The sequence below is a fragment of the Oncorhynchus tshawytscha genome, linkage group LG03, assembly GCF_018296145.1.
Source record: "Oncorhynchus tshawytscha isolate Ot180627B linkage group LG03, Otsh_v2.0, whole genome shotgun sequence".
In the NCBI taxonomy this organism is placed as follows: Eukaryota; Metazoa; Chordata; class Actinopteri; order Salmoniformes; family Salmonidae; genus Oncorhynchus; species Oncorhynchus tshawytscha.
Genome location: NC_056431.1, coordinates 64,822,492 through 64,847,871, shown reverse-complemented (window position 1 = coordinate 64,847,871; position 25,380 = coordinate 64,822,492). Strand labels below are relative to the sequence as shown.

Sequence of the window (25,380 nt, the reverse complement as noted above, 5' to 3'; positions counted from 1 at the left end):
CATAAAAACAGCAAATGGAATACTGGATTTCATTTGTTTCAGATCAGCATCCTAAAATCCCTTTATCAGTAAGCTAATTACAGAACTAATAATTTTTTTAATATATTTTTTTATTTCACCTTTATTTAACCAGGTAGGCTAGTTGAGAACAAGTTCTCATTTGCAACTGCGACCTGGCCAAGATAAAGCATAGCAGTGTGAACAGACAACACAGAGTTACACATGGAGTAAACAATGAACAAGTCAATAACACAGTAGGAAAAAAAGGGGAGTCTATATACATTGTGTGCAAAAGGCATGAGGAGGTAGGCGAATAATTACAATTTTGCAGATTAATAACACTGGAGTGATAAATGATCAGATGGTCATGTACAGGTAGAGATATTGGTGTGCAAAAGAGCAGAAAAGTAAATAAATAAAAACAGTATGGGGATGAGGTAGGTAAAAATGGGTGGGCTATTTACCGATAGACTATGTACAGCTGCAGCGATCGGTTAACTGCTCAGACAGCAGATGTTTGAAGTTGGTGAGGGAGATAAAAGTCTCCAACTTCAGCGATTTTTGCAATTCGTTCCAGTCACAGGCAGCAGAGAACTGGAATGAAAGGCGGCCAAATGAGGTGTTGGCTTTAGGGATGATCAGTGAGATACACCTGCTGGAGCGCGTGCTACGGATGGGTGTTGCCATCGTCACCAGTGAACTGAGATAAGGCGGAGCTTTACCTAGCATGGACTTGTAGATGACCTGGAGCCAGTGGGTCTGGCGACGAATATGTAGCGAGGGCCAGCCGACTAGAGCATACAAGTCGCAGTGGTGGGTGGTATAAGGTGCTTTAGTGACAAAACGGATGGCACTGTGATAAACTGCATCCAGTTTGCTGAGTAGAGTGTTGGAAGCAATTTTGTAGATGACATCGCCGAAGTCGAGGATCGGTAGGATAGTCAGTTTTACTAGGGTAAGTTTGGCGGTGTGAGTGAAGGAGGCTTTGTTGTGGAATAGAAAGCCGATTCTTGATTTGATTTTCGATTGGAGATATTGATATGAGTCTGGAAGGAGAGTTTAAAGTCTAGCCAGACACCTAGGTACTTATAGATGTCCACATATTCAAGGTCGGAACCATCCAGGGTGGTGATGCTGGTCAGGCGTGCGGGTGCAGGCAGCGAACAGTTGAAAAGCATGCATTTGGTTTTACTAGCGTTTAAGAGCAGTTGGAGGCCACGGAAGGAGTGTTGTATGGCATTGAAGCTCGTTTGGAGGTTAGATGGCACAGTGTCCAAGGACGGGCCGGAAGTATATAGAATGGTGTCGTCTGCGTAGAGGTGGATCAGGGAATCGCCCGCAGCAAGAGCAACATCATTGATATATACAGAGAAAAGAGTCAGCCCGAGGATTGAACCCTGTGGCACCCCCATAGAGACTGCCAGAGGACCGGACAGCATGCCCTCCGATTTGACACACTGAACTCTGTCTGCAAAGTAATTGGTGAACCAGGCAAGGCAGTCATCCGAAAAACCGAGGCTACTGAGTCTGCTGATAAGAATATGGTGATTGACAGAGTCGAACGCCTTGGCAAGGTCGATGAAGATGGCTGCACAGTACTGTCTTTTATCGATGGCGGTTATGATATCGTTTAGTACCTTGAGCGTGGCTGAGGTGCACCCGTGACCGGCTCGGAAACCCGATTGCATAGCGGAGAAGGTACGGTGGGATTCGAGATGGTCAGTGACCTGTTAGTTGACTTGGCTGTTGACCTGTTTGGCTGTTTGGCTGCTTGGCTGTTGACCTGTTTGTTGACTTGGCTTTCGAAGACCTTAGATAGGCAGGGCAGGATGGATATGGGTCTGTAACCTATAATCACTACAGACCATGGGTCATTTCTCTCATAATACACTAGTGGCTCATTCAGACCAATAACACTCTTTGATCCAAACCATTTGGGGGAAACAATCTCCCTCTCTCAATCCAGGCCTGAGTGCTATAATTCTAATATACCCCGTTGCCCTGGCACACCTGCCATACTGTACCTACCTTCCATGCCCTGCAGACCAAGATGGCCCCTCCCTCCAACATTCCCACGGTACCCAGGGGTACCTGGTGTGCCACCCACCCCTGGCATCCCCTTCTGCCCCTGGGGCCCAAAGTAGCCTGGAGGGGGAGATGGGGAATAGGGGTAAGGAAGTAGGAAAATGGGGGAAAAAAAGGTCAGAGAAAAGATTGCTAATCCCACAGAAGAAACTGTATATAGAACAGTATATTATATTGTCAACAACACAACACTGTAACACATTCTCCTACCTGGATCTCCAGGGGGTCCTTTAGGGCCGCTCTCCCCTCGTACCCCCTCCGGTCCTCGGATACCCTGAGGACCTGGAGCACCCCTCTCTCCTGGCATCCTGGTGGGTAGTGGGGCTGGGCCCTGGTTACCTGGGAATCCTGGATAACCTGCAGGACCAGACCAGGCCACACACAGTTTGTACGTGAGAAACAGGCAACTTTCATGATAATGTAGGTGATTTTCAGGTGAATTATAGTGATGTGCAGAGTGATATCAAACAGAGTGAGGTGACATCCTTACCTGTGAGTCCAGTACTTCCTTTTGGGCCGGAAGGACCTCGGTCTCCTTGGAAACCAGACCTACCAGGAAATCCCATCATCCCTTGACCTCCCTTCACACCTTTGTAACAAAAGCCATGGCTGTTACTTTTACTGTTTCAGTGAAAGGTTAAACAGCTCAATATTCCCTGTCTGTCAAAAGTGAAACATATAACAAAACATAATTCTGGATTGTATTTTGGAATTTCTCCTCTATACTATAATCTATACTATAATCCTACATTCTTATGAAAAAGGGTTCCAAAAGGATTCTTCGGGTTTCTCCATAGAGTAACCCTTTTTGGTTCCATGTAGGAATTACAACATGTAGGAATTCCAAAACAGAATCCAGAATGATGTTTTGTTATCCTACGGGGACAGCCAAAGAACCCTTTTAGGTTCTAGATAGCACCTTTTGTTCTAAGAGTATATGATCCGCACCTTTCTTCCCAGACACTCCGCTCTGTCCTTGGTATCCTGATGGTCCCTGATCCCCCTGCTTTCCTTTCAGACCAGGGAATCCAGTGACGCCATACTGGCCAGTTAAACCCTTCTCTCCATATTGAGAGGGCTCACCAGGTAAACCACGGGGCCCAGGGAAACCTGCAAAACAAAACAACCATTATTAGCACACCAAATACACACACAAAACACTTCACACACTACACATCCCAGAGGATAAAAACTTGGTCCGTTAATCTACTCTAAATCAACACATTCCACTCCGTCATTTTCTACTCCACCTGGCAGTCCTTTGGGTCCAGGGAAGCCAGGTTCTCCTGACGGTCCGGGTCTGTCTGAGGTGCCCTGTGGCCCTTGGGGGCCCTGAAACCCTGGGGGTCCCACCTGGCCCTGGTCACCTGAGGACAAGAAGAGAAGAGGGAGGTCTTCGACACTATAAAACACAAAATGTCCTCCAAACTTTGTAACAAAAAAATGCAATGTTTCTTTAGGAGCAGTGACTAACCTGGTTGTCCTTGAACTCCCTTCAAACCCAGCGATCCGGGTGTCCCAACCTCGGAGTTGGGTATACCTGTCTCTCCCCTCGCTCCCTTAGCACCGGGGTCACCTGGGGTTCCAAAGTTATCCTGACCTGGAAGTCCAGGGATTCCCTTCTGACCCTTCAGCCCATCCAGTCCGAATATACCCTTTAGTCCCGGGAAACCTGCAGAGAGGAGCAGATCAAAGACAGTGTTAAGGCAAAGGTTTTGTGTATGTGCACACCCGTGTGTGTGTGTGTGTGTGTGTGTGTACCTCTCTGTCCGGGGAAGCCTGGTTGTCCATGTGTGCCTGATTCTCCGGGGACCCCAGGCCATCCCTTCGTACCCTGGTTGCCTGGAAACCCTTGTTGACCATCAGATCCTGGAGACAACAACCACATAGAGTCAGACAGGTAACAGTCAGACACAGGCAATGAATGACACTCATTCTAATAATGTGAGCAACAGGGCAAGACGTCAAGTCTCTTACCTACAGGTCCTCCTGTGCCAGGTTCACCTGGCACGCCCTTCATGCCCTCAATACCATGGAAACCTCCACCTCCCCTGTCTCCCAGATTCCCAATGTAGCCCTTCTGACCTGTAGGGAGAGACAGAGGGCATCAGGAACACTGTTACCATGGTAACACTTCTCAGAGAGCATCTTAAGTAGACTCATTTTCTTCATCTGCACTGATCTGATAACATAGAATAGGTAAAAGCAATATGGTGGAGGCCTACCAGGTATTTGCTCTCACCAGTCCATGCAGATGTAGGATCTTAATTTGACCAGTTTTGTAGCAGGAGTAAAATAATCCTGAAGCAGGATGATTAGATTATATATACAGTGTCAGTCAAACGTTTGGACACACCTACTCATACAAGGGTTTAACTTTATTTTGACTGTTTTCTACATTTTAGAATAATAGTTAAGACATCAAAACTATGAAATAACACATATGGAATTGTAGTAACCAAAAACGTGTTAAACAAATCAAAATAGATTTTAGATTCTTCAAAGTAGCCACCCTTTGCCTTGATGACAGCTTTTCACACTCTTGGAATTCTCTCAACCAGCTTCACCTAGAATGCTTTTCCATCAGTCTTGAGTTCCCACATATGCTGAGCACTTGTTGGCTGCTTTTCCTCCACTCTGTGGTCCAACTCATCCTAAACCAACTCAATTGGGTTGAAGACGGCCTGGACAGAGATGGCCGCCTCCATTCGCTTTCCTAGGAAACTATGCAGTATTTAGTTTTTTTTAAAGTGTTATTTCTTACATTGGTACCCCAGGTAATCTTAGGTTTTATTACATATAGTCGGGAGGAACTACTGGATATAAGAGCAACGTCAACTCACCATCATTACGACCAGGAATACGACTTTCCCGAACCAGCCCAGTCGCGGACCAGGATGTCTTGCTCCCAGACAGACTAAACAACTTATTTGCTCGCTTTGAGGACAATACAATGTCACTGACACGGCCAGCTACCAAAACCTGCGGACTCTCCTTCACTACAGCCGACGTGAGTAAAACATTTAAATGTGTTAATCCTTGCAAGGCTGCCGGCCCAGACGGCATCCCCAGCTGCGTCCTCAGAGCATGCGCAGACCAGCTGGCTGGTGTGTTTATGGACATATTCAATCAATCCTTATCCCAGTCTGCTGTTCCCACATGCTTCAAGAGGGCCACAATTGTTCCTGATCCCAAAAAAGCTAAGGTAACTGGCCCTCGGACAGTGGTGTCAGGAAAATAACCTCACACTCAACGTCAACAAAACAAAGTAGATGATCGTGGACTTTCGGAAACAGCAGAGGGAGCACCCCCCTATCCACATCGACGGGACAGTAGTGGAGAGGGTAGTAAGTTTTAAGTTCCTCGGCGTACACATCACGGACAAACTGAAATGGTCCACTCACACAGACAGCGTGGTAAAGAAGGCGCAGCAGCGCCTCTTCAACCTCAGGAGGCTGAAGAAATTCGGCTTGTCACCAAAAGCACTCACAAACTTTTACAGATGCACAATCGAGAGCATCTTGTTGGTCTGTATCACCGCCTGGTACGGCAACTGCTCCGCCCACAACCGTAAGGCTCTCAAGAGGTTAGTGAGGTCTGCACAACGCATCACCGGGGGCAAACTACCTGCCTTCTAGGACACCTACACCACCCGATGTCACAGGAAGGCCATAAAGATCATCAAGGACAAAAACCACCCGAGCCACTGCCTGTTCACCCCACTATCATCCAGAAGGAGAGGTCAGTACAGGTGCATCAAAGCAGGAACCGAGAGACTGAAAAACAGCTTCTATCTCAAGGCCATCAGACTGTTAAACAGCCACCACTAACATTGAGTGGCTGCTGCTGCCAACATACTGACTCAACTCCAGCCACTTTAATATTGGAAAAATTGATGTAAAAAAATGTATCACTAGCCACTTTAAACAATGCCACTTAATATAATGTTAACATACCCTACATTACTCATCTCATATGTACTGTATATACTGTACTCGATACCATCTACTGCATCTTGCCTATGCCGTTCTGTACCATCACTCATTCATATATCTTTATTTGAGCTGTTCTTGCCATAATATGGACTTGGTCTTTTACCAAATAAGGCTATCTTCTATATACCTCCCCTACCTTGTCACAACACAACTGATCGGCTCAAACGCATTAAGAAGGAACTAAATTCCACAAATGAACTTTAATTGAAAAGTTAATTGAAATGCATTCCAGCTGACTACCTCATGAAGCTGGTTGAGAGAATGCCAAGAGTGTGCAAAGCTGTCATCAAGGCAAAGGGTGGCTACTTTGCAGAATCTCAAATATAAAATATATTTTGATTTGTTATACACTTTTCTGGTTACTACTTGATTCCATATGTGTTATTTCAGAGTTTGATGTCTTCACTGTTATTCTACAATGTAGAAAATAGTAAAAATAAAGAAAAACCCTTGAATGTCCAAACTTTTGACTGGTACTGTATATAAAACAGTGATTATGTCTAACAGGAAATTAGTTTTGTCTACAGCTATAGTTTAGGTGTGATATCTAGTCAAAGAAAGTGAACTACTGGTTTTCAGTGAATTTATGTAAATTCAAAATTTGAATTTCCTACGACAACAGAGTGATGAAATTAAGATACAACATCTGTAGTTCCTAGTGCAAATGAAGTAAGCCAGTCTGAATGAGTGACTCACCTGGAAGCCCAGGGAAACCATCCTCCCCCCTCAGTCCTGTGGATCCGGGCATGTCGATTACGGCACCCCCCTCACCTGGAAAAGAAAACAATGACGTATTTCAGCAAGTACCTTTTACTACTCATTCTTTCTTCTGTGGAACTTAAATAGGCCTGGGACTTTAGCTTCGAGTCCAAGTGCTTAACAAAGACAAGATTTAACTGAGTTGAAACTGCTGGAAAGTGGAGTTTGGAGGACTACTGGCGTCTACGGTACTGTACGTATCCATGAGTTTTGGGACGGACAGGGGGCGTCATACCTTTGACACCCTTCACTCCTGGATCTCCTGAGGATCCGTAGGCACCGGGGTTACCTTTATCCCCCTGAAAAACACACACAGAGATACAGCATTAGATCGGACAGAGATATCCGTCTGTTCTAACCTGGTCGTTGAACATGTTTAGCATGAAAACTACAGGTGCAGGCTGCAGCAGAGACACAATGGGAACCAGACAACATGGTCTCACCCTGTGACCAGACATCCCGGGAAAGCCGCTGATTCCATTTGATCCTGTCAGACCAGGCATTCCTTTTGGCCCCGGAAGTCCCTGTGCGCCTGGGTTGCCTTGGAAACCCTTCTCATCGCTGGGGTCTCCGGGAACGCCGTGGTAGCCCTCCATTCCCGGAACACCGGGAAAACCTTTAGGACCTGTGGAAGAGAGAGAGGGAAGGTGAAGAGGGGATCAGAATGAGACTAGTGAAATGAAAAGGAGGATGAGGAGGACAGAATGTGAATAAAGAAGAGAGGGGGGATAGGGAGGGCATGAAGCCTGAATATCCCTACTCACCTCTGGGTCCAGTGAATCCAATCTGTCCTGTGGTTCCATCTTCTCCCTTTGTCCCCTTCATGTCTTTGATGATCTGACGAGGGATGTGGGGTTTCTCGCCAGTTGGACCCCTCAGACCACGGTCACCTAGGAGACAGCGGGGGTGAGAGTGAGTGTCAAATCAGATAAAAGGATCGAAAGAGAACGTGAGGGACAGGGAAAGAGAGAAGAAGAGCACAGAAACATACACAATTCTAATGGCAGTTCCGTCTCACCCTTTGAACCATAGTCGCCCATGTTTCCTTTCTGTCCAAATTCGCCGGGATTGCCAGTCTCTCCTTTCTGTCCAGAGAAGCCCTTCAGGCCCGACACACCAGGCATTCCTCCAAACCCTGACATGCCACGAGACCCTTTGATACCTGGAACAGGAAGTGACATCTCAAGTCAGGAGGATAGTCCTCACATCAGCATCTAGTTATGATATACACTGCGTATACCAAACATTAAGAACACCTTCCTAATATTGAGTTGCACCCCCTTTGGACCTCAGAAAAGCCTAAATTTGTCGGGGCATAGACTCTACAATACTGGCCCATGTTGACTCCAATGCTTCCCACAGTTGTGTCAAGTTGGCTGGATGTTCTTTGAGTGGTGGACCATTCTTGATACACATTGGAAACTGTTGAGAGTGAAAAACCCAGCAGCGCTGCAGTTCTTGACACACTCAAACCGGTGCCCCTGGCACCTACTACCATAACCCGTTCAGAAAGGCACAAAAATATTGTGAATAGTACACATACACAATCCATGACTCAAGTGTCTCAATGTTTAAAAATCTTTCTTTAACCTGTCTCCTCCCCTTCATCTGCACTAATTTAAGTGAATCAATATGACATCAATATGGGATCATAGCTTCCACCTGTATTCACCTGGTCAGTCTATTTCATGGAAAGAGCAAGTGTTCCTAATGTTTGTATACTCAGTGTATTTCATTCCTCACTGCAAAACTCTAGTGTGACATCGCATCATCATATCAACTATTCATCAGAAAATGACATGTGGACTGTGAGAGTATGACCATATATGACCACTAACTCTATAAGTAGAACATTGCACAGAAGATGACTCCACTGTGTATAATAACTTACCCTTGAACCCTGGCAGGCCAGAGTGTCCTGTAGGTCCTGGCACTCCGGGGTCACCCTGGTCTCCGGTGTTTCCCTCAGCGCCCTGACTACCAAACTCCCCCAGTGTCCCCTTTAGTCCTATGGGCCCTGGTGTGCCAGGGTCCCCCTGATCACCCCTGTTTCCGCTCAAACCTGGAAGTGACATACATACACAGTGTATTAGGTTATATCTCTTCAAAGCAAACAGAAAAAAAGTTAAGAAAGAGAAGTTAATCAGTCATGTTTCTGACCTGGTTGTCCGGTGCTTCCTGTTGGTCCAGGGACACCAGCCGTTCCGGGTACACCTGGCCAGCCATACTTCCCAGCAGCTCCCGGTCCTCCTTGCTCCCCTTGCAGACCTGAAGGACCTACGACGCCCTTGAACCCAATCATACCAGGCATGCCACCCATCCCTAAGAGAGAAGGGCAGAGAGAGGCCATTACAATAACTATACAGTGCATTCGGAAAGTATTCAGACCCCTTGACTTTTTCCACATTTTAAAACATTACAGCCTTATTCCAAAATGGATTAAATCGTTTCCCCCCCTCATCAATCTACACAAACAATATCCCATAATGACAAAATAAAAACTGGTTTTTAGATTTATTTGAAAATATATTAAAAATAAAAATCAGAAGTATCAAATCAAACATTATTTGTCATATGTGCCGAATACAACAGGTGAAATGCTTACTTTACTACAAGCCCTTATGTCACGCCCTGACCTTAGAGAGCTTTTTATGTCTCTATTTTGATTTGGTCAGGGTGTGATTTGGGTGGGCATTCTATGTTCTTTTTCTATGTTTTCTATTTCTTTGTTTTGGCAGGGTGTGTTTGGACCAAGGAACTTTAAACTCTCGACCTGCTCCACTACAGCCCTGTTAATGTTAATGAGGGCCTGTTTGACTTGCCTTTTCCTGTAGTCCACGATCAGCTCCTTTGTCTTGCTCACGTTGAGGGAGAGGTTGTTGTCCTGGCACCACACTGCCAGTCCTCTGACCTCTCCTACAGGCTGTCTCATCGTTGTAGTTGACCAGGCCTACCACTGTTGTGTCATCAGCAAACTTAATGATGGATGCTGTTGATGTGAGCCATGACCAGCCTTTCAAAGCACTTCATGGCTACCGACGTGAGTGCTACGGGGCGGTAATCATTTAGGCAGGTTACCTTCGCTTACTTGGGCACAGGGACTATGGTGGTCTGCTTGAAACATCTAGGGGAGAGGTTGAAAATGTCAGTGAAGACACTTTCCAGTTGGTCCGCGCATGCTTTGAGTACACGTCCTGGTAATCCGTCTCGCAGCTTCGTGAATGTTGACCTGTTTAATGGTCTTGCTCACATCGGCTGCCGAGAGTGTTATCACATAGTCGTCCGGAACAGCTGGTGCTCTCATGCATGCGTCAGTGTTGCTTGCCTCGAAGCAAGCATAAAAGGAATTTAGCTCGTCTGGTAGGCTCTTCACTGGGCAGCTCACGGCTGGGTTTCCCTTTGTAGTCTGTAATAGTTTTCAAGCCCTGCCACATCCAACGAGCGTCAGAGATGATGTAGTAGGATTCAATATATTTAAAAAAATAAATAATTTTGTACCCCCTTATTTTTTGATTTTGTGGTATCCAATTGGTACAGTAGTTACAGTCTTGTCTCATCGCTGCAACTCCCGTACGGACTCGGGAGAGGTGAAGGTCGAGAGCTGTGCATCCTTCGAAACACAACCCAGCCAAGTCGCACTGCTTCTTGACACAACGCTCAAGTAACCCAGAAGCCAGCCGCACCAATGTGTCGGAGGAAACACCGTACACCTGGCGACCGTGTCAACGTGCATGGCCTGCCACAGGAGTCGCTAGAGCGCGATGGGACAAGAACATCCCTGCCGGCCAAACCCTCCCCTAACCCGGGCGACGCTGGCCAATTGTGCGCCGCCCATGGGTCTCCCGGTCACGGCTGGCTGCGAAAGAGCCTGGACTCTAACCAGGGTCTCTAGTAGCACAGCTAGCACTGCGATGCAGTGCCTTAGACCACCGTGCCACTCGGAAGGTAGTAGAATTCAATCTTAATCCTGTATTGACGCTTTGTCTGTTTGATGGTTCGTCTGAGGGTGTAGCAAGATTTCTTATAAGAGTATGGATTAGTGTCCCGCTCCTTGAAAGAGGCAGCTCCAGCCTTTAGCTCAATGCGGATGTTTCCTGTAATCCATGGCTTCTGGTTGGGATATGTATGTATGGTCACTGTGGGGATGACGTCATCGATGCACTTATTGATGAAGCCGGTGACTGAGGTGGTATACTCCTCAATGCCATTGGATGAATCCCGGAACATATTCCAGTCTGTGCTAGCAAAACAGTCCTGTAGCGTAGCATCCGTGTCATCTGACCACTTCCATATTGAGCGAGTCACTGGTACTTCCTGCTTTAGTTTGTGCTTGTAAGCAGGAATCAGGAGGACGTTTGCCAAATGGATTGCGAGGAAGAGCTTTGTATGTGTCTCTTTGTGTGGAGTAAAGGTGGTCTAGACATGCTGGTAGAAATGAGGTAAAATTGATGTAAGTTTGTCTGCATTAAAGTCCCTGGCAACTAGGAGCGCCACTTATAAAAGAGCATTTTCCTGTTTGCTTATGACCTTATACAATTGGTTGAGCGTGGTCTTAGTGCCAGCATTGGTTTGTGGTGGTAAATAGATGGCTACGAAGAATATAGATGACAACTGTCTTGGTTGGAAGTGTGTTCTACAGCTTATCATAAGTTACTGTGCCTCATGCGAGCAATACCTCAAGACTTCTTTAATATTAGACATCACGCACCAGCTGTTATTGACAAATAGACACACACCCCGCCCCTTCTCTTACCAGACATAGCTTCTCTGTCCTGCCGATACATAGAAAATCCCGCCAGCTCTATATTATCCGTGTCGTCGTTCAGCCACAACTCGATGAAACATAAGATATTACAGTTTTTAATGTCCCGTTGGTAGGATAGTCTTGATCGTATATCATCCAGTTTGTTTTCCAATGATTGCACGTTGGCCAATAGAACGGATAGTAGTGGAGGTTTACTCACTCGCCTACAAATTCTCAGAATGCAGCCCGACCTCTGTTTTTTATTCACGCAAATGACAGGGATTTGGGCCCGTTCCCGAGAAAGCAGTATATTCTTTGCGTAGGACTCATTAAATAAAAAATCTTTGTCCAGTTTGAGGTGAGTAATCACTGTTCTGATGTCCAGAAGTTGTTTTCGGTCATAAGAGAAGGTAGCAGCAACATAATGAACAAAATAAGTAAAAAAACAAACGCAAAAATAGCACAGTTGGTTAGGAGCCCGTAAAACGGCAGCCACCCCCTCCAGTGCCATTCATAGTATCACATTTAAATAAGTATTCAGACCATTTACTCAGTACTTTATTGAAGCACATTACAGCCTCGAGTCTTCTTGGGTATGACGCTACAAGCTTGGCACACCTGTATTTGGGGAGTTTCTCCCATTCTTTTCTGCAGATCCTCTCAAGCTCTATCAGGTTGGATGGGGAGTATCGCTGCACAGCTATTTTCAGGTTTCTCCAGAGATGTTCGATCGGGTTCAAGTCCGAGCTCTGGCTGGGCGACTCAAGAACAGTCAGAGACTTGTCCCGAAGTCACTCCTGTGTTGTCTTGGCTGTGTGTTTAGGGTCGTTGTCCTGTTGGAAGGTAAACCTTAGCCCCAGTCTGAGGTCCTGACTAGTCTCAAAGTCCCTGCTGCTGAAAAACTTCCCCACAGCATGATGCTGCCACCAGCATTTTTTATTTATTTAACCTTTATTTAACTTGGCAAGTCAGTTAAGAACAAATTCTTATTTACAATGACGGCCTACAGGGGAACAGTGGGTTAACTGCCTTGTTCAGGGGCAGAACGACAGATTTTTACCTTCTCAGCTCGGGGATTCGTTCCAGCAACCTTTCAGTTACTGGCCCAATGCTCTAACCACTAGGATATCTGCCGACCCGAAGAATTCTTCACAGTAGGTGCCATGTTTCCTCCAGATGTAACGCTTGGCATTCAGGCCAAAGAGTTCATTCTTTGTTTCATCAACCAGAGAATCTTGTTTCTCATAGTCTGAGAGTCCTTTAGGTGTCTTTTGGCAAACTCCAAGCGGGCTGTCATGTGCCTTTTACTGAGGAATGGCTTCCGTCTGGCCACTCTACCATGAAGGCCTGTTTGGTGGAATGCTGCAGAGATGGTTGTCCTTCTGGAAGGTTCTCCCATCTCCGCAGAGGAACTCTGGAACTCTTTCAGAGTGACCATCGGGTTCTTGGTCACCTCACTGACCAAGGCCCTTCTCCCCTGATTGCTCAGTTTGGCTGGGCGGCCAGCTCTAGGAAGAGTCTTACTGGTTACAAACTTCTTCCATTTAAGAATGATGGAGGCCACTGTGTACTTGGGATCTTCAATACATTTTTTGCTACCTTTCCCCAGATCTGTGACTCGACACAATCCAGTCTTGGAGCTCTGCTGACAATTCCTTCGACCACATTGCTTGGTTTTTGCTCTGACATGCACTGTCAACTGTGGGACCTTATATAAATCATGTCCAATCAATAAAATTTACCACAGGTGGACTCCAATCAAGTTGTAGAAACATCTCAAGAATGATCAATGGAAACAGGATGCACCTGAGCTCAAATTTCGAGTCTCTTAGCTAAGGGTCTGAATACTTATGTAAACAATGTATTTCTGTTTTTATTTGTAATACATTTGCAAAAATGTCTAAAAACCCGTTTTTGCTTTGTCAAGGGGTATAGTATTGTGTAGACTGATGAGGCCCAAAAATAATTTAATCAATTTTAGAGTAACGCTGTAAAGTAACAAAATGTGGAAAAAGGGAAGGGGTCTAAATACTTTCCAAATGCACGTTTGAAAATGTGGAGAAATTGTAGTTTTTCATCTTGCAGGTTTGTTATGTTATTAGTACCCACCTGGGTAACCCTCGTTTCCAGGCTCTCCGCTGAGCCCTTTAGGTCCCTGCTCTCCAGGAAGACCCACTTCTCCACGTTGTCCGGTTGACGCTCCCCAGATCTCCCCGTGAGGTCCCTTCTCTCCTGGCTCCCCGTTCCGACCCTGTTGACCTGGCAGACCTTGGGTTCCAGAATTACCCTTTGAGCCAGGCTGACCCAAGTCTCCATGGAGGCCCCTAAAACCTGGGAGAGAGGACCAGACCATTAGAACTACCAGCAGTATTAAAGCACTAGGGGCGGATTCCAACCAAAGTTAAGTGTGTGTAAACGTAATTACCTTCTTATACGCTTTTCTCTCTATGTGTATTCTGACCTAGAACTTCAGCACGAGAATAGCCTGCTATTCACCAGCTATTTGTTTGGGGTGGTGATCGAATAAATGAAGGTGTGGTGTAGTTGTGTCTACAGATATTCTGACCTTGACTTCATTTTGTAATAATTCCACCACCTTCATGCGAGAGGAAACCATGACTAACGTCTTGCATCTACTTTCTTCCTATATAAATAACACCACTAACCATGCACTGTCATTTACAACTTGATAAGAGCTATTGATAAGAGCTGAAAACCCTATTGAATGAAAACTCCACCAGAAAATCTGTTGGCCAGCAAATGGGAGGGTTTTCAGCAGTTTAATGAAATGTATTCAGAGAGCAAAAGGTAGCCACACCTACAGAGCACGTTACGTGACTGAATAATGTATGTCTGAATACCAAATACTGAGAAATGTGTAGGAAAGGCATGTGTAGGAAAGGTGCAAATGTTCCAAGTCTGAATCGGTCCCTAGGCCTAAGTGCATCCATTACAAGTGGGAGTAAATGTACCTGTGATCTGCTCTGATGCTATGTGTATAATGCACGCTCTAGAATGCCCTTCAAGCCAATCAGAAACGAGTATTCAACAATGCCATGGTATTTACACAGGCAGCCCAATTCTGATCTTTTTTCCAGTAATTGATCTTTTGACCAATCAGATCAGCTCTTTCGCCATAGTAAACACAGCCATAGAATAGTATAACAGTTAAAGCAGCAAAATCATCACCTGGATATCCAGGTGACCCTCCTCTGCCTTGATCTCCTATCTCTCCTTTGGCCCCGTTATCTCCAAGTACACCTGTTGATCCTTTTTGACCTGGGAGACCTGAAGCACAGACAAAAGGACATACAGGAAGCTAGACATCCATTTGGATCTTGACAGAAAAAAACAGGGCATATGACACATTTTCTGTTTTGCATTCTAAAAGCTTACCTAGGAAACCTTCTAACCCGTGGGGTCCTGGTGGTCCTGGTATACCGGGTGGTCCAGGTATGGCATCGCAATCACCTGAGTAAAAAAATAACACAGAGATTGTATCAACAATTACTAGAAGAATGGTTCTGAATTTAACTCTAACTCTATACACAGTGACTAGAAGCTAACCCAAGACACAAAGGCTATGGAAGCAAAGCACCAGTCGTGAAGTTGAGTAACTTGATCAAAATGCTGTTAGTCCAGCTACCTGTGATGTCATTCTGTTCTCCATCTCCTTTCGGACTACAGCCAGACACTCCTTTCAATGACAATGAGAGAGAGATTGGAGAGAGAGAGATAGAAAGAAAAGGAGATGCATTCGAAATAAGGGTTAGAAAAAGTTCAAGCATGATCTCAAACATGTACTGTTGTGGCTGGATTGAGGGATGCAGACGGACTGCATCAGGGCCCATCTGGAGAGAGGTGAGGAAAGATGAAGGTGGAAGAATCCTTTCGATCATGGACACAAGGGTATAAGAACTTCTCGCACACCCCCATTCATGACAAGGCCTTGGAGTCCACAACTGCAACTAGTCTTTCTGTTGTTCCCACAAATAGCGGAAGTGGAGAGAGATAAAAGGAGAGGAAGAGAGAGAGAGACAGAGAGAGAAGGATAGATAGGGATGGAGAGAATGCGCAAGAGAAATAAAGACAGAAGGTGAGAGTGATTGGGAAAGCGAGGGAGAGAGAGAGACAGAAGGAGTCAGAGTGACTGGGAAAGAGAGAGAGAGAGAGAAAGACAGAAGGAGAGAGTGATTGGGAAAGCGAGGGAGAGAGAGAGACAGAAGGAGTCAGAGTGACTGGGAGAGAGAGAGAGAGACAGAAGAGGGAGAGGGTAACACACCTGGATCGCCAGCTCGACCTTTGATACCAGCATGACCCTGCTCCCCATCATCGCCTTGCAACCCTCGAACCCCTTTAGTTGTACCTAGAACCCGTCCTGGTTCTCCCATCTGTCCCAACAACCCAGGCAGACCCGGCCGGCCCTGATAACCTTTTTCTCCAGTGAGACCAGCAGGTGCATCTCCCTAGAACAGAGAACACAGGATACATAAATTCAGAACATATTATTAAATTCAGCTATTATTATCAATAAAAAATAAAGTAGATAGCTAGTGCTTATAATTTTTTAATAGGTTATATACAGTATATCTGAATGTAAGTGTTGACACTGAGGTGGGAAAGAGAGAGTGTACACTTAGGAAAAAGGGTTCCAAAGGGGTTCTTCGGCTGTCCCCATAGGAGCACCCTTTTTGGTTCCAGTTAGAACCCTTTTGGTTTCCATGTAGAACCCTCTGTGCAAAGGGTTCTAAATGGAATCCAAAAAGGTTATACCTGGAACCATAAAGGTTCTACCTGGAACCATAAAGGTTCTACCTGGAACCAAAAATGATTCTTCAAAGGGTTCTCCTATGGCGACAGCCAAAGAACCGTTTTAGGTTCTAGATAGCGCGTTTCTTTCGATGAGTGTAGGGAGTTCTTACTGAAGGACCACGATTCCCAGGGAATCCATTGATCCCACTGGGCCCAGGGAAGCCCTGCATTCCTGGGTCACCTGTCGCACCTGGGTCTCCTGGGTCCCCGGCATATCCTGTAGAGTTCCCACACAAACACGCTAGTTTACACATACACTTACACCAGTGGAGGCTGATGAGGGGAGGATGGCTCATAATAATGGCTGGAATGGAGCAAATGGAATGGTATCAAACCCATGGAAACAATGTGTTTGATGTATCTGATACCATTCCACCCATTCCGCTCCAGTTATTAACACTGAGCCCGTTCCCCCAATTCAGGTGCCGCCAACCTCCTGTGACTTACATGCATAATGGTGTGTCACAAGGTGCACAAGTGTGTGTAAAGAAAGTGAATAAGAATACTTCACCTTTCTCTTTGGCCTGAACGAACTCGCCCTTCCTGCCCTTTGGACCCGGTTGTCCTGTGGCACCAGGGAACCCCTGAGGAGGAGGGAGAGAGGACGAGGAGGAGGAGGAGGAGGAGGAGGAGGGAGGGAGAGGAGGAGGAGGAGGGAGGAGGAGGAGGGAGGGAGAGAGGAGGGAGAGGAGGAGGAGGGAGGAGGAGGGAGGGGGGGAGGGAGAGAGAAGGAGGAGGAGGGAGGGAGGAGGAGGGAGGGAGAGAGGAGGGAGGAGGAGGGAGGGAGAGAGGAGGAGGAGGAGGAGGGAGGGAGAGAGGAGGAGGAGGGGAGAGAGGGGGAGGGAGAGAGGAGGAGGAGGAGAGAGGAGGAGGAGGGAGGAGGAGGGAGGGAGAGAGGAGGGAGAGAGGGGGCATAGAGTAAGGAATTAGGAAGCCAGTGAGAGAGAATTTGATGGACAAGTTAAGAAAGACAAGGGTGTTTATGAAAAATGTTGCCCCATTGTAGGTTTCAAGCTTTATTAGTTGTATGTACAGGTTCCTTCTCAACAACAAGAAATAATATGAACATAGAGTAAATGCCTCAGGAGCATAGAATAAACATTTCAGCATAAGTATAATACAAAAAAGACACTATTTATAGTCCAATATTTACACGTGTTTTGGGGAAGAAGGATTGGGGAGCAAGTGTTTAAATTGTGGAGTATTCAGCAATCATAATAATTCTGGTAGCAGCAGTTGTGGTGTGTGTGTAGCATTAATGTATATGTGTGTATGTCTGTCTGTGTGTGTGGGTGTGTGAGTGAGTGCATGTTTGTTGTGAGGTAGATGTTGTCAAGCTAAGGTGGTGTAAGTTGTTCTTACAGGCAGTCCGATGACACCTCGGGGTCCTGGCTCTCCTGACTCTCCCTGCTGACCAACCTCGCCACTCTTTCCAGTGTCGCCTTGGCTACCAGCAGGGCCGGGCAGGCCCGGAGGGGAATGGACAATGTTGCACTCGCACAACCCGTGATCACCTAAAACACACACATTCCGATCAGCTATACTGGAACACATAACGTGATCATAGTGCAGAAATGAACATTACGTTGTGAACACGCACCTTTCAGTCCTTTTCTTCCCGCAGAGCCTGGCCGCCCTCTCGGCCCTGAAAATCCCTTGTAGAAGTCCGCCCCTGCAGATATTTAGACACAGAGAAGCACATATTAAGACTTACAGACACTCCACAACAATCCTTAAAGTAACTGTCCAGTAAAAAGTTAATATTCTGTCAACTCCCAAATAATGTTGTTGACTATACTTGTATTTGTGGCCAAAGTATAAATTGGAGAGAAGAAAATTTAGAAACGCCACCTCAAACATGTATCTCAAGAGGACTGTTTAAACAATGCTTGATATTTCCTCATAGAACATGATGTTGGCTGAGCTAGCCAATCAGCGGTCTACCCGCATTCATATTTTTATTGACTGGGATACACCCACATCATTCAAATACAGGAATGCTTTTTAACATACTTAATACAAATGTTTTATGTTATATTGTAATTAATGATATGTCTTCTTTCACAGAAATCTGGAAACACTGGACAGTTACTTTAAATATCACCCTATACAACATTTTAATAAAATATCAAAATGAATCTCTTTCATGTCCACACTCACACGATCCTGGTGGTCCGGGTGGGCCCCCGAGCCCAGGCAGGCCATTGATACCCGGGGGTCCGGGGCTGAGGGCAGGGATACCTAGCTCTCCAGGTTCGCCCATCTCTCCCTTTACCCCCGGCTCTCCGAATGGACCCCACAGATCCACCACTGTTGGAACATAAAAGATGAAGGAGATAGGAGAAGATGAATGATTACTGAGGAAACCAAACCAAAAACCAAAAACACAAAACACAACTACACCATACATCATCTTGTTTTTTTTTCAATTTAAAGTTTTATTCACATCATCTTGTTTTAAGACTTGTTAACAATACAGTTTTAAAAATTGTTATTCTACCATTATAGTAAGTACAATAGACAAATCTACTAGCTAAGTAACACTACGGATCACTGACTGGATAAGTAAGGTTTTGGCACTGACCTTGTTGTTGATCATGATCCTTCCTGGCAGGAGGTCCAGCGCGGCCTGGAAGACCTTTCTCCCCCTCCAGACCCCTCTGGCCCTGGGGACCCAGCTGTCCAGGAGGACCAGGGGGACCAACTACACCACCCAACCCAACCCCAAAATGGGCACCAATCAATATCTATATAACAATCAATGTTATAACAATATAACAGTAAGGAACATAATATAAAAACTCCCATATTCAATGAAAAGTTGACTACCTGGAGTAAGACGATACTGTATATTGATAGACTTGCTGAGAGTGTAGCTGATTGACTTGAATGAAAACTGACTCGTTGATAGAAAAGGGTTTGATGATTTCACTGGTTAATCATACCTCTGTCCTGCCCTCCTGAGGGACCATCATGATAAATCAGCTCCCCTGGTTCTCCTCTGGCACCCTAAAACCCACAACACCCATCTGTTAAAACCTACTATATAGTTTCTGTGTGTAAGGATTTGAATGAACGTTTATAATGGACTAGTGTTTCTCAAAGCTCAAAACAGTGTTTTGATGCGAGTATTAACTGTAGGACCACCTTTTGACCATCTCTGCCCCTCAGTCCTGGTTCTCCCAAGTCCCCCTGGAGAGAGAGAGAGAGAGAGGAAGGGAGGAAGAGAGGAAGCAGGAGGGATAGAGAGAGAGAGAGAGAGAGAGAGAGAGAGGAAGGGAGGAAGCAGGAGGGAGAGAGAGAGACAGAGAGAGAGGAAGAGAGGAAGCAGGAGGGATAGAGAGAGACAGAGAGAGAGAGAGAGAGAGAGAGTGAGAGAGAGAGAAATTTGAATAGAGATGGAGGGAAGGGGGATAGTTAGACAAAGTGTTCAACAGCACCATCAAGAGGACAAAATATGCAACTGCAACACCTCTATTGGCCCATACAAACCTATGCAAAGACCAAAACATTCAAGTGTAATTATATCAGTGGAGGCTGATGAGGGGAGGACGGTTCATAATAATATCTGGAACTGTCTGTTATGGCTGGAACGGAGTGAATGGAATCAAATGACTTTGTTTGATACCATTCCATTTACTCCATTCCAGACATTATTATGAGCCGTCCTCCCCTCAGCAGCCTCCCCTGATTTATATAGAGGTCTTGGCATTGTTTGGCTACACACTCATACCCTCAGTCCTTGCTCTCCATCCCGACCAGGGATGCCCTGAAAGAACACACATAAACATTCAACAGGTCAGTATGTCACAAGCAGTGACAGGGGGCAGGTTAATATGTTCATGCACAATGCATACAGTATAATGTATGTATAACATTTGTATGATACTAACCCGTTGTCCAGGCATCCCTATAACACCAGTCTCTCCTTTGTTGTCAGCCTGATAAGAAAGAGATAACAGAGATGAGTTAGTCAACAATAATCTACAGTGCTAACATGTCCCATTGTGACTACACATGTTAGGATGGAGCATGGTGTTATAAAGACCACAGGAGAAGAGAGGTCACTTACCTCAGGACCAGTATCACCTTTCAACCCTTTCTCGCCCTTTATGCCCTGGACTCAGAGCAGAACAGCATTAGAGTGACTTGGTCAACACACAATCAGAATCACTGGGAAAAGATCCATATTAATTGCATGTTTTTGAACATATTAAATTGGAGTGTGGAGCTGTACTGACATTGGGTCCAGTAATTGGACCGGTCTGGGAATGGGTGGAGTTCCCTTGGGGACCAGGCTTTCCAGCGTCACCCTGTGGCCAGAGAGAGAAGTGCAGTGAGAAGATTACAGCAGAGATGAGGACAGCACTGACAAATCATTATTTTTTTTGTAGTTAAACACATGAAGTGCTGGGCAGTACAAACGATATAAAAATCGAATAAAAGTGCCTGTAGCCACTCACAGGTTCTCCTTTGACCCCTTTCAACACTTTGGTCATGGTGCCCTGAGCAGAAAACACACCAGGTTAAAACATCCTTAGAATTACGTTTATCTCATTCACTAGCTATGTACGAGAGATGAAACAGACCTTACCTTTGGCCCAGGAAGACCAGGATACCCTTGTGGGCCCTGAGACAAACCAGAAGAATGATTAGGTGTCTAGTACAGAGTATGTCACAGAAGGTTGTGTATGGTATAAGGTACAGCAACGCATTCACACACAAAACACACCACTAACCTGTGGTCCCGGGAGTCCTCTGTAGCCAGACCGACCTGGGTAACCCTGAGGACCCTGAGAGAGAGAACGTCAGAGTGCAATGCAATTTATAACATGTAGTATATCAATAGTTGAATAGGCTGGCTATCTTGTACCATAACGTTAAAGTGACAGGGAAAGGTGTCAGCGTCATAATCAAATCAAATGTTATTTGTCACATGCACCGAATACCGTGAAATACTTACTTACAAGCCCTTAACCAAAAGTGCAGTCCAAGAAATATAGTTAAGAAAATATTTTCTCAATAAAATAAAGTACAAATAAAAAGTAACACGGTAGAATTACATAACAATTACGAGGCTATATAGGGGGCCTGGTACCAAGTAAATGTGAGGGGTACAGGTGTATCCGAGGTCATATGTACATGTCGGTAGGGGTACAGGTTAGTTGAGGTAATGTGTACATGTCGGTAGGGGTACAGGTTAGTTGAGGTAATGTGTACATGTAGGTAGTGGTACAGGTTAGTTGAGGTAATGTGTACATGTAGGTAGGGGTACAGGTTAGTTGAGGTCATGTGTACATGTAGGTAAGGGTACAGGTTAGTTGAGGTCATGTGTACATGTCGGTAGGGGTACAGGTTAGTTGAGGTAATGTGTACATGTAGGTAGTGGTACAGGTTAGTTGAGGTAATGTGTACATGTAGGTAGGGGTACAGGTTAGTTGAGGTCATGTGTACATGTAGGTAGGGGTACAGGTTAGTTGAGGTCATGTGTACATGTAGGTAGGGGTACAGGTTAGTTGAGGTAATGTGTACATGTAGGTAGGGGTACAGGTTAGTTGAGGTAATGTGTACATGTAGGTAGGGGTACAGGTTAGTTGAGGTAATGTGTACATGTAGGTAAGGGTACAGGTTAGTTGAGGTCATGTGTACATGTAGGTAAGGGTACAGGTTAGTTGAGGTCATGTGTACATGTAGGTAGGGGTACAGGTTAGTTGAGGTCATGTGTACATGTAGGTAGGGGTACAGGTTAGTTGAGGTAATGTGTACATGTAGGTAGGGGTACAGGTTAGTTGAGGTAATGTGTACATGTAGGTAGGGGTACAGGTTAGTTGAGGTAATGTGTACATGTAGGTAAGGGTACAGGTTAGTTGAGGTCATGTGTACATGTAGGTAAGGGTACAGGTTAGTTGAGGTCATGTGTACATGTAGGTAGGGGTACAGGTTAGTTGAGGTCATGTGTACATGTAGGTAGGGGTACAGGTTAGTTGAGGTCATGTGTACATGTAGGTAGGGGTACAGGTTAGTTGAGGTCATGTGTACATGTAGGTAAGGGTACAGGTTAGTTGAGGTCATGTGTACATGTAGGTAAGGGTACAGGTTAGTTGAGGTCATGTGTACATGTAGGTAAGGGTACAGGTTAGTTGAGGTCATGTGTACATGTAGGTAAGGGTACAGGTTAGTTGAGGTCATGTGTACATGTAGGTAAGGGTACAGGTTAGTTGAGGTCATGTGTACATGTAGGTAGGGGTACAGGTTAGTTGAGGTCATGTGTACATGTAGGTAAGGGTACAGGTTAGTTGAGGTCATGTGTACATGTAGGTAAGGGTACAGGTTAGTTGAGGTAATGTGTACATGTAGGTAAGGGTACAGGTTAGTTGAGGTCATGTGTACATGTAGGTAAGGGTACAGGTTAGTTGAGGTCATGTGTACATGTAGGTAAGGGTACAGGTTAGTTGAGGTCATGTGTACATGTAGGTAAGGGTACAGGTTAGTTGAGGTCATGTGTACATGTAGAGTGTAGTACAGTGACTATGTATAGATGATTAGATGATAAACAGCGAGTGGCAGCAGTCAATGTAAATATACTCACAACTAATCCAGGATATCCGGGCTGCCCTGAATCTCCCTTTAGAAAAGTCACACAGAGAGAAGAGGTTGTTTGTTTGTAGAATACAAAAGCACATCATGTGTGTGTAAAGGACGTCACGCTGTTTGCTTAGCGAGTACCACTTCCTCCTGATTCGGCGAATACCTGGCGCAAACTCAGGACCTCTGCCTTGCTAGCACACTTGACCACCATCCTGAAGGATCTTACCAGTCGGCGCCACATGAAAAGCTAGCTATTCACTGGAGCAAGTGGTGACACTTCAGGCTGAGGAGGAAGTTGCACACATTCCCATGTGCTACAATCACCCCTCAAACTTACTCAACAGCGACTCCAGCGTTGAGCTGAGGGCAACTGTAGATCAGGGTTAAGGCACTAGTGTAAAGGATGTCACACAGCTTGCTTAGGGAGTACCATTTCCTCCCGGGACCTCTGCCTTGCTAGCACGTACACCTGACCACCCTCTTGAAGCGTCTTACCAGTCGGTGCCATGCGAAAAGCAGTCACATACACTAGACAGGTGCAGTGAAATGTGCTGTTTTACAGGGTCAGACATAGTAGTACAGCGCCCCTGGAGCAGTTTAGGGTTAAGTGCCTTGCTCAAGGGCACATCAACAGATTTTTCACCTTATCGGCTCGAGTATTTTATCCAGCGACCTTTCGGTTACTGGCCCAACTGACATGATGTACCATTTAAAACAGCCTTTACTATGGACACAGAGGTCATACAGTGCTCTGACAGCCTTTGGAGTAGATACTACTGTATGTAATACTATATCAGATCTATTCCACAGTCCTCCAGCCCTCTCCTCTCACCCTGAAGCGCTCCATGAACACACTCAGCTCCAGAGTGTCTCCCTTCTGTCCCTTCCTGCCCATCTGGCCCTGTGGAGAGAAACGGAGAGAGAGAGACGGGGAGAGAGAGAGAGATGGAGAGAGAAACGGAGAGAGACGGAGAGAGAGAGAGAGAGAGAGAGACGGAGAGAGCGAGACGGAGAGAGAGAGACGGAGAGAGAGAGACGGAGAGAGAGAGACAGAGAGAGAGAGACAGAGAGAGAGAGAGAGAGAGAGAGAGAGAGACGGAGAGAGAAGAGAGAGAGAGACGGAGAGAGAGAGCGAGAGAGAGCGAGACGGAGAGAGAGACGGAGAGAGAGTGACGGAGAGAGAGAGCGAGAGAGAGAGAGAGAGACAGAGAGAGAGACAGAGAGAGAGAAAGAGAGTGAGAGAGAGCGAGAGAGACAGAGAGAGAGGGCGAGAGAGACGAGAGAGACAGAGAGAGAGAGAGAGAGATGGAGAGAGACAGAGAGAGAGTGAGAGTGAGAGGGGGGAATGGGTAGACAATTAAAAGAGAAAATATAAAGAAAGGAAGTTATTCAATGTCTCAGTCTACAAGGTGGAAACCCTGATTCTTTCTCTACAAACATCTCTGGTGACATCAACTGGGCTCATACGTACATTATACCCGGGCTGGCCATCGTAGCCTGGTTGCCCTGCCGACCCTGAGTCTCCGTGTGTTCCGTTGCACCCGTCTGCTCCAGGTTTCCCACGAGGCCCAGCCTGTCCTGGGTGGCCCTGGATGATGACATGGAGCAGTTCATGAGTATCCTTAACAACATCAGTACAGTTCTTAAAGTATAAACAAAATAACAGCAGATGTTTTTTTTGGCATGTGTGTCTGTTATTTATCTGTTTTTGGAGAAAATCATCTTAATCCCACTTACAGGAATACCATCCAACCCGGAAAACCCAGGAACACCAGTCATCCCCTGCGGAGAAAGGAAAAACACTCACTGTATATAAGTCCATACCAAAACTCGATGAGTGGACACACTACTAGGCCGGTGTCTGAGATCTCTAGAGAAGAATTCCCCAGTCAGTGTTCCTCACCACAGAACCCTTGGGGCCGATGAAGCCTCCTCTGCCCCTGTCGCCCTTCTCTCCCTGGACTCCCTGGACTCCTGGGTCCCCTAGACGTCCTGGAGGCCCCTGGGGGCCCTGAGAACCAAGAAGACCAGGCTGGCCCTGAGGAAGAGAGACATGTTCATCAAAAGACAGAGGAGAGACAATACAATAATTGGGGGATGGAGACATTAACATTCAAATGTATATGTGATGAAAAGAGTGTTTAAACTCACCTGTTGATGCTATAAAAATAACATAGAAACGCCATTCACTCGCCTTACAGGCAGGTAACTGGGGGTTTAGTATTGAATAGAGGTTAAAGCATCACAACAACGCAACTTCTCCTACATAATGAGTTGGCTGTCAAATGATATGAACATCTACAGCAGCTAAACATGTTGCAGTGGAGGTGAGACTCCACTCAGTGGTGGTTTTCTGGCATTACTAAAAGTATAGGTGGAGAAACACTGTTTAGACTG

General features: G+C 45.8%; 1 protein-coding gene across 2 annotated transcripts in view; it reads right to left on the bottom strand.

Annotated features, from left to right (window-relative positions):
* LOC112241524 (collagen alpha-2(IV) chain) overlaps positions 1 to 25,380 on the bottom strand; it is a 133,088-nt gene that overhangs the window by 2,559 nt on the left and 105,149 nt on the right. The window contains exons 5-44 of one of the 2 annotated variants that reach the window (XM_024409607.2): positions 24,887 to 25,021; positions 24,721 to 24,765; positions 24,455 to 24,571; positions 23,816 to 23,884; positions 22,985 to 23,020; positions 21,135 to 21,188; positions 20,990 to 21,025; positions 20,859 to 20,900; positions 20,637 to 20,708; positions 20,468 to 20,512; positions 20,289 to 20,336; positions 20,129 to 20,164; positions 19,543 to 19,587; positions 19,341 to 19,404; positions 18,980 to 19,099; positions 18,556 to 18,705; positions 17,996 to 18,067; positions 17,758 to 17,909; positions 16,907 to 16,979; positions 16,506 to 16,612; positions 15,866 to 16,049; positions 15,230 to 15,280; positions 14,980 to 15,054; positions 14,773 to 14,871; positions 13,693 to 13,914; positions 9,000 to 9,161; positions 8,731 to 8,901; positions 7,858 to 8,001; positions 7,604 to 7,729; positions 7,283 to 7,464; positions 7,075 to 7,138; positions 6,777 to 6,851; positions 4,063 to 4,170; positions 3,847 to 3,954; positions 3,560 to 3,757; positions 3,336 to 3,452; positions 3,034 to 3,195; positions 2,576 to 2,674; positions 2,296 to 2,442; positions 2,029 to 2,145 (exon numbers count right to left, since the gene is read on the bottom strand). In XM_024409607.2, coding sequence (XP_024265375.1) covers positions 2,029 to 2,145; positions 2,296 to 2,442; positions 2,576 to 2,674; positions 3,034 to 3,195; positions 3,336 to 3,452; positions 3,560 to 3,757; positions 3,847 to 3,954; positions 4,063 to 4,170; positions 6,777 to 6,851; positions 7,075 to 7,138; positions 7,283 to 7,464; positions 7,604 to 7,729; positions 7,858 to 8,001; positions 8,731 to 8,901; positions 9,000 to 9,161; positions 13,693 to 13,914; positions 14,773 to 14,871; positions 14,980 to 15,054; positions 15,230 to 15,280; positions 15,866 to 16,049; positions 16,506 to 16,612; positions 16,907 to 16,979; positions 17,758 to 17,909; positions 17,996 to 18,067; positions 18,556 to 18,705; positions 18,980 to 19,099; positions 19,341 to 19,404; positions 19,543 to 19,587; positions 20,129 to 20,164; positions 20,289 to 20,336; positions 20,468 to 20,512; positions 20,637 to 20,708; positions 20,859 to 20,900; positions 20,990 to 21,025; positions 21,135 to 21,188; positions 22,985 to 23,020; positions 23,816 to 23,884; positions 24,455 to 24,571; positions 24,721 to 24,765; positions 24,887 to 25,021 — 4,129 coding nt within the window. The remainder of the gene's footprint in view (positions 1 to 2,028; positions 2,146 to 2,295; positions 2,443 to 2,575; positions 2,675 to 3,033; positions 3,196 to 3,335; positions 3,453 to 3,559; positions 3,758 to 3,846; positions 3,955 to 4,062; positions 4,171 to 6,776; positions 6,852 to 7,074; positions 7,139 to 7,282; positions 7,465 to 7,603; positions 7,730 to 7,857; positions 8,002 to 8,730; positions 8,902 to 8,999; positions 9,162 to 13,692; positions 13,915 to 14,772; positions 14,872 to 14,979; positions 15,055 to 15,229; positions 15,281 to 15,865; positions 16,050 to 16,505; positions 16,613 to 16,906; positions 16,980 to 17,757; positions 17,910 to 17,995; positions 18,068 to 18,555; positions 18,706 to 18,979; positions 19,100 to 19,340; positions 19,405 to 19,542; positions 19,588 to 20,128; positions 20,165 to 20,288; positions 20,337 to 20,467; positions 20,513 to 20,636; positions 20,709 to 20,858; positions 20,901 to 20,989; positions 21,026 to 21,134; positions 21,189 to 22,984; positions 23,021 to 23,815; positions 23,885 to 24,454; positions 24,572 to 24,720; positions 24,766 to 24,886; positions 25,022 to 25,380) is intronic. The other variant, XM_024409611.2, reaches the window with a different exon arrangement.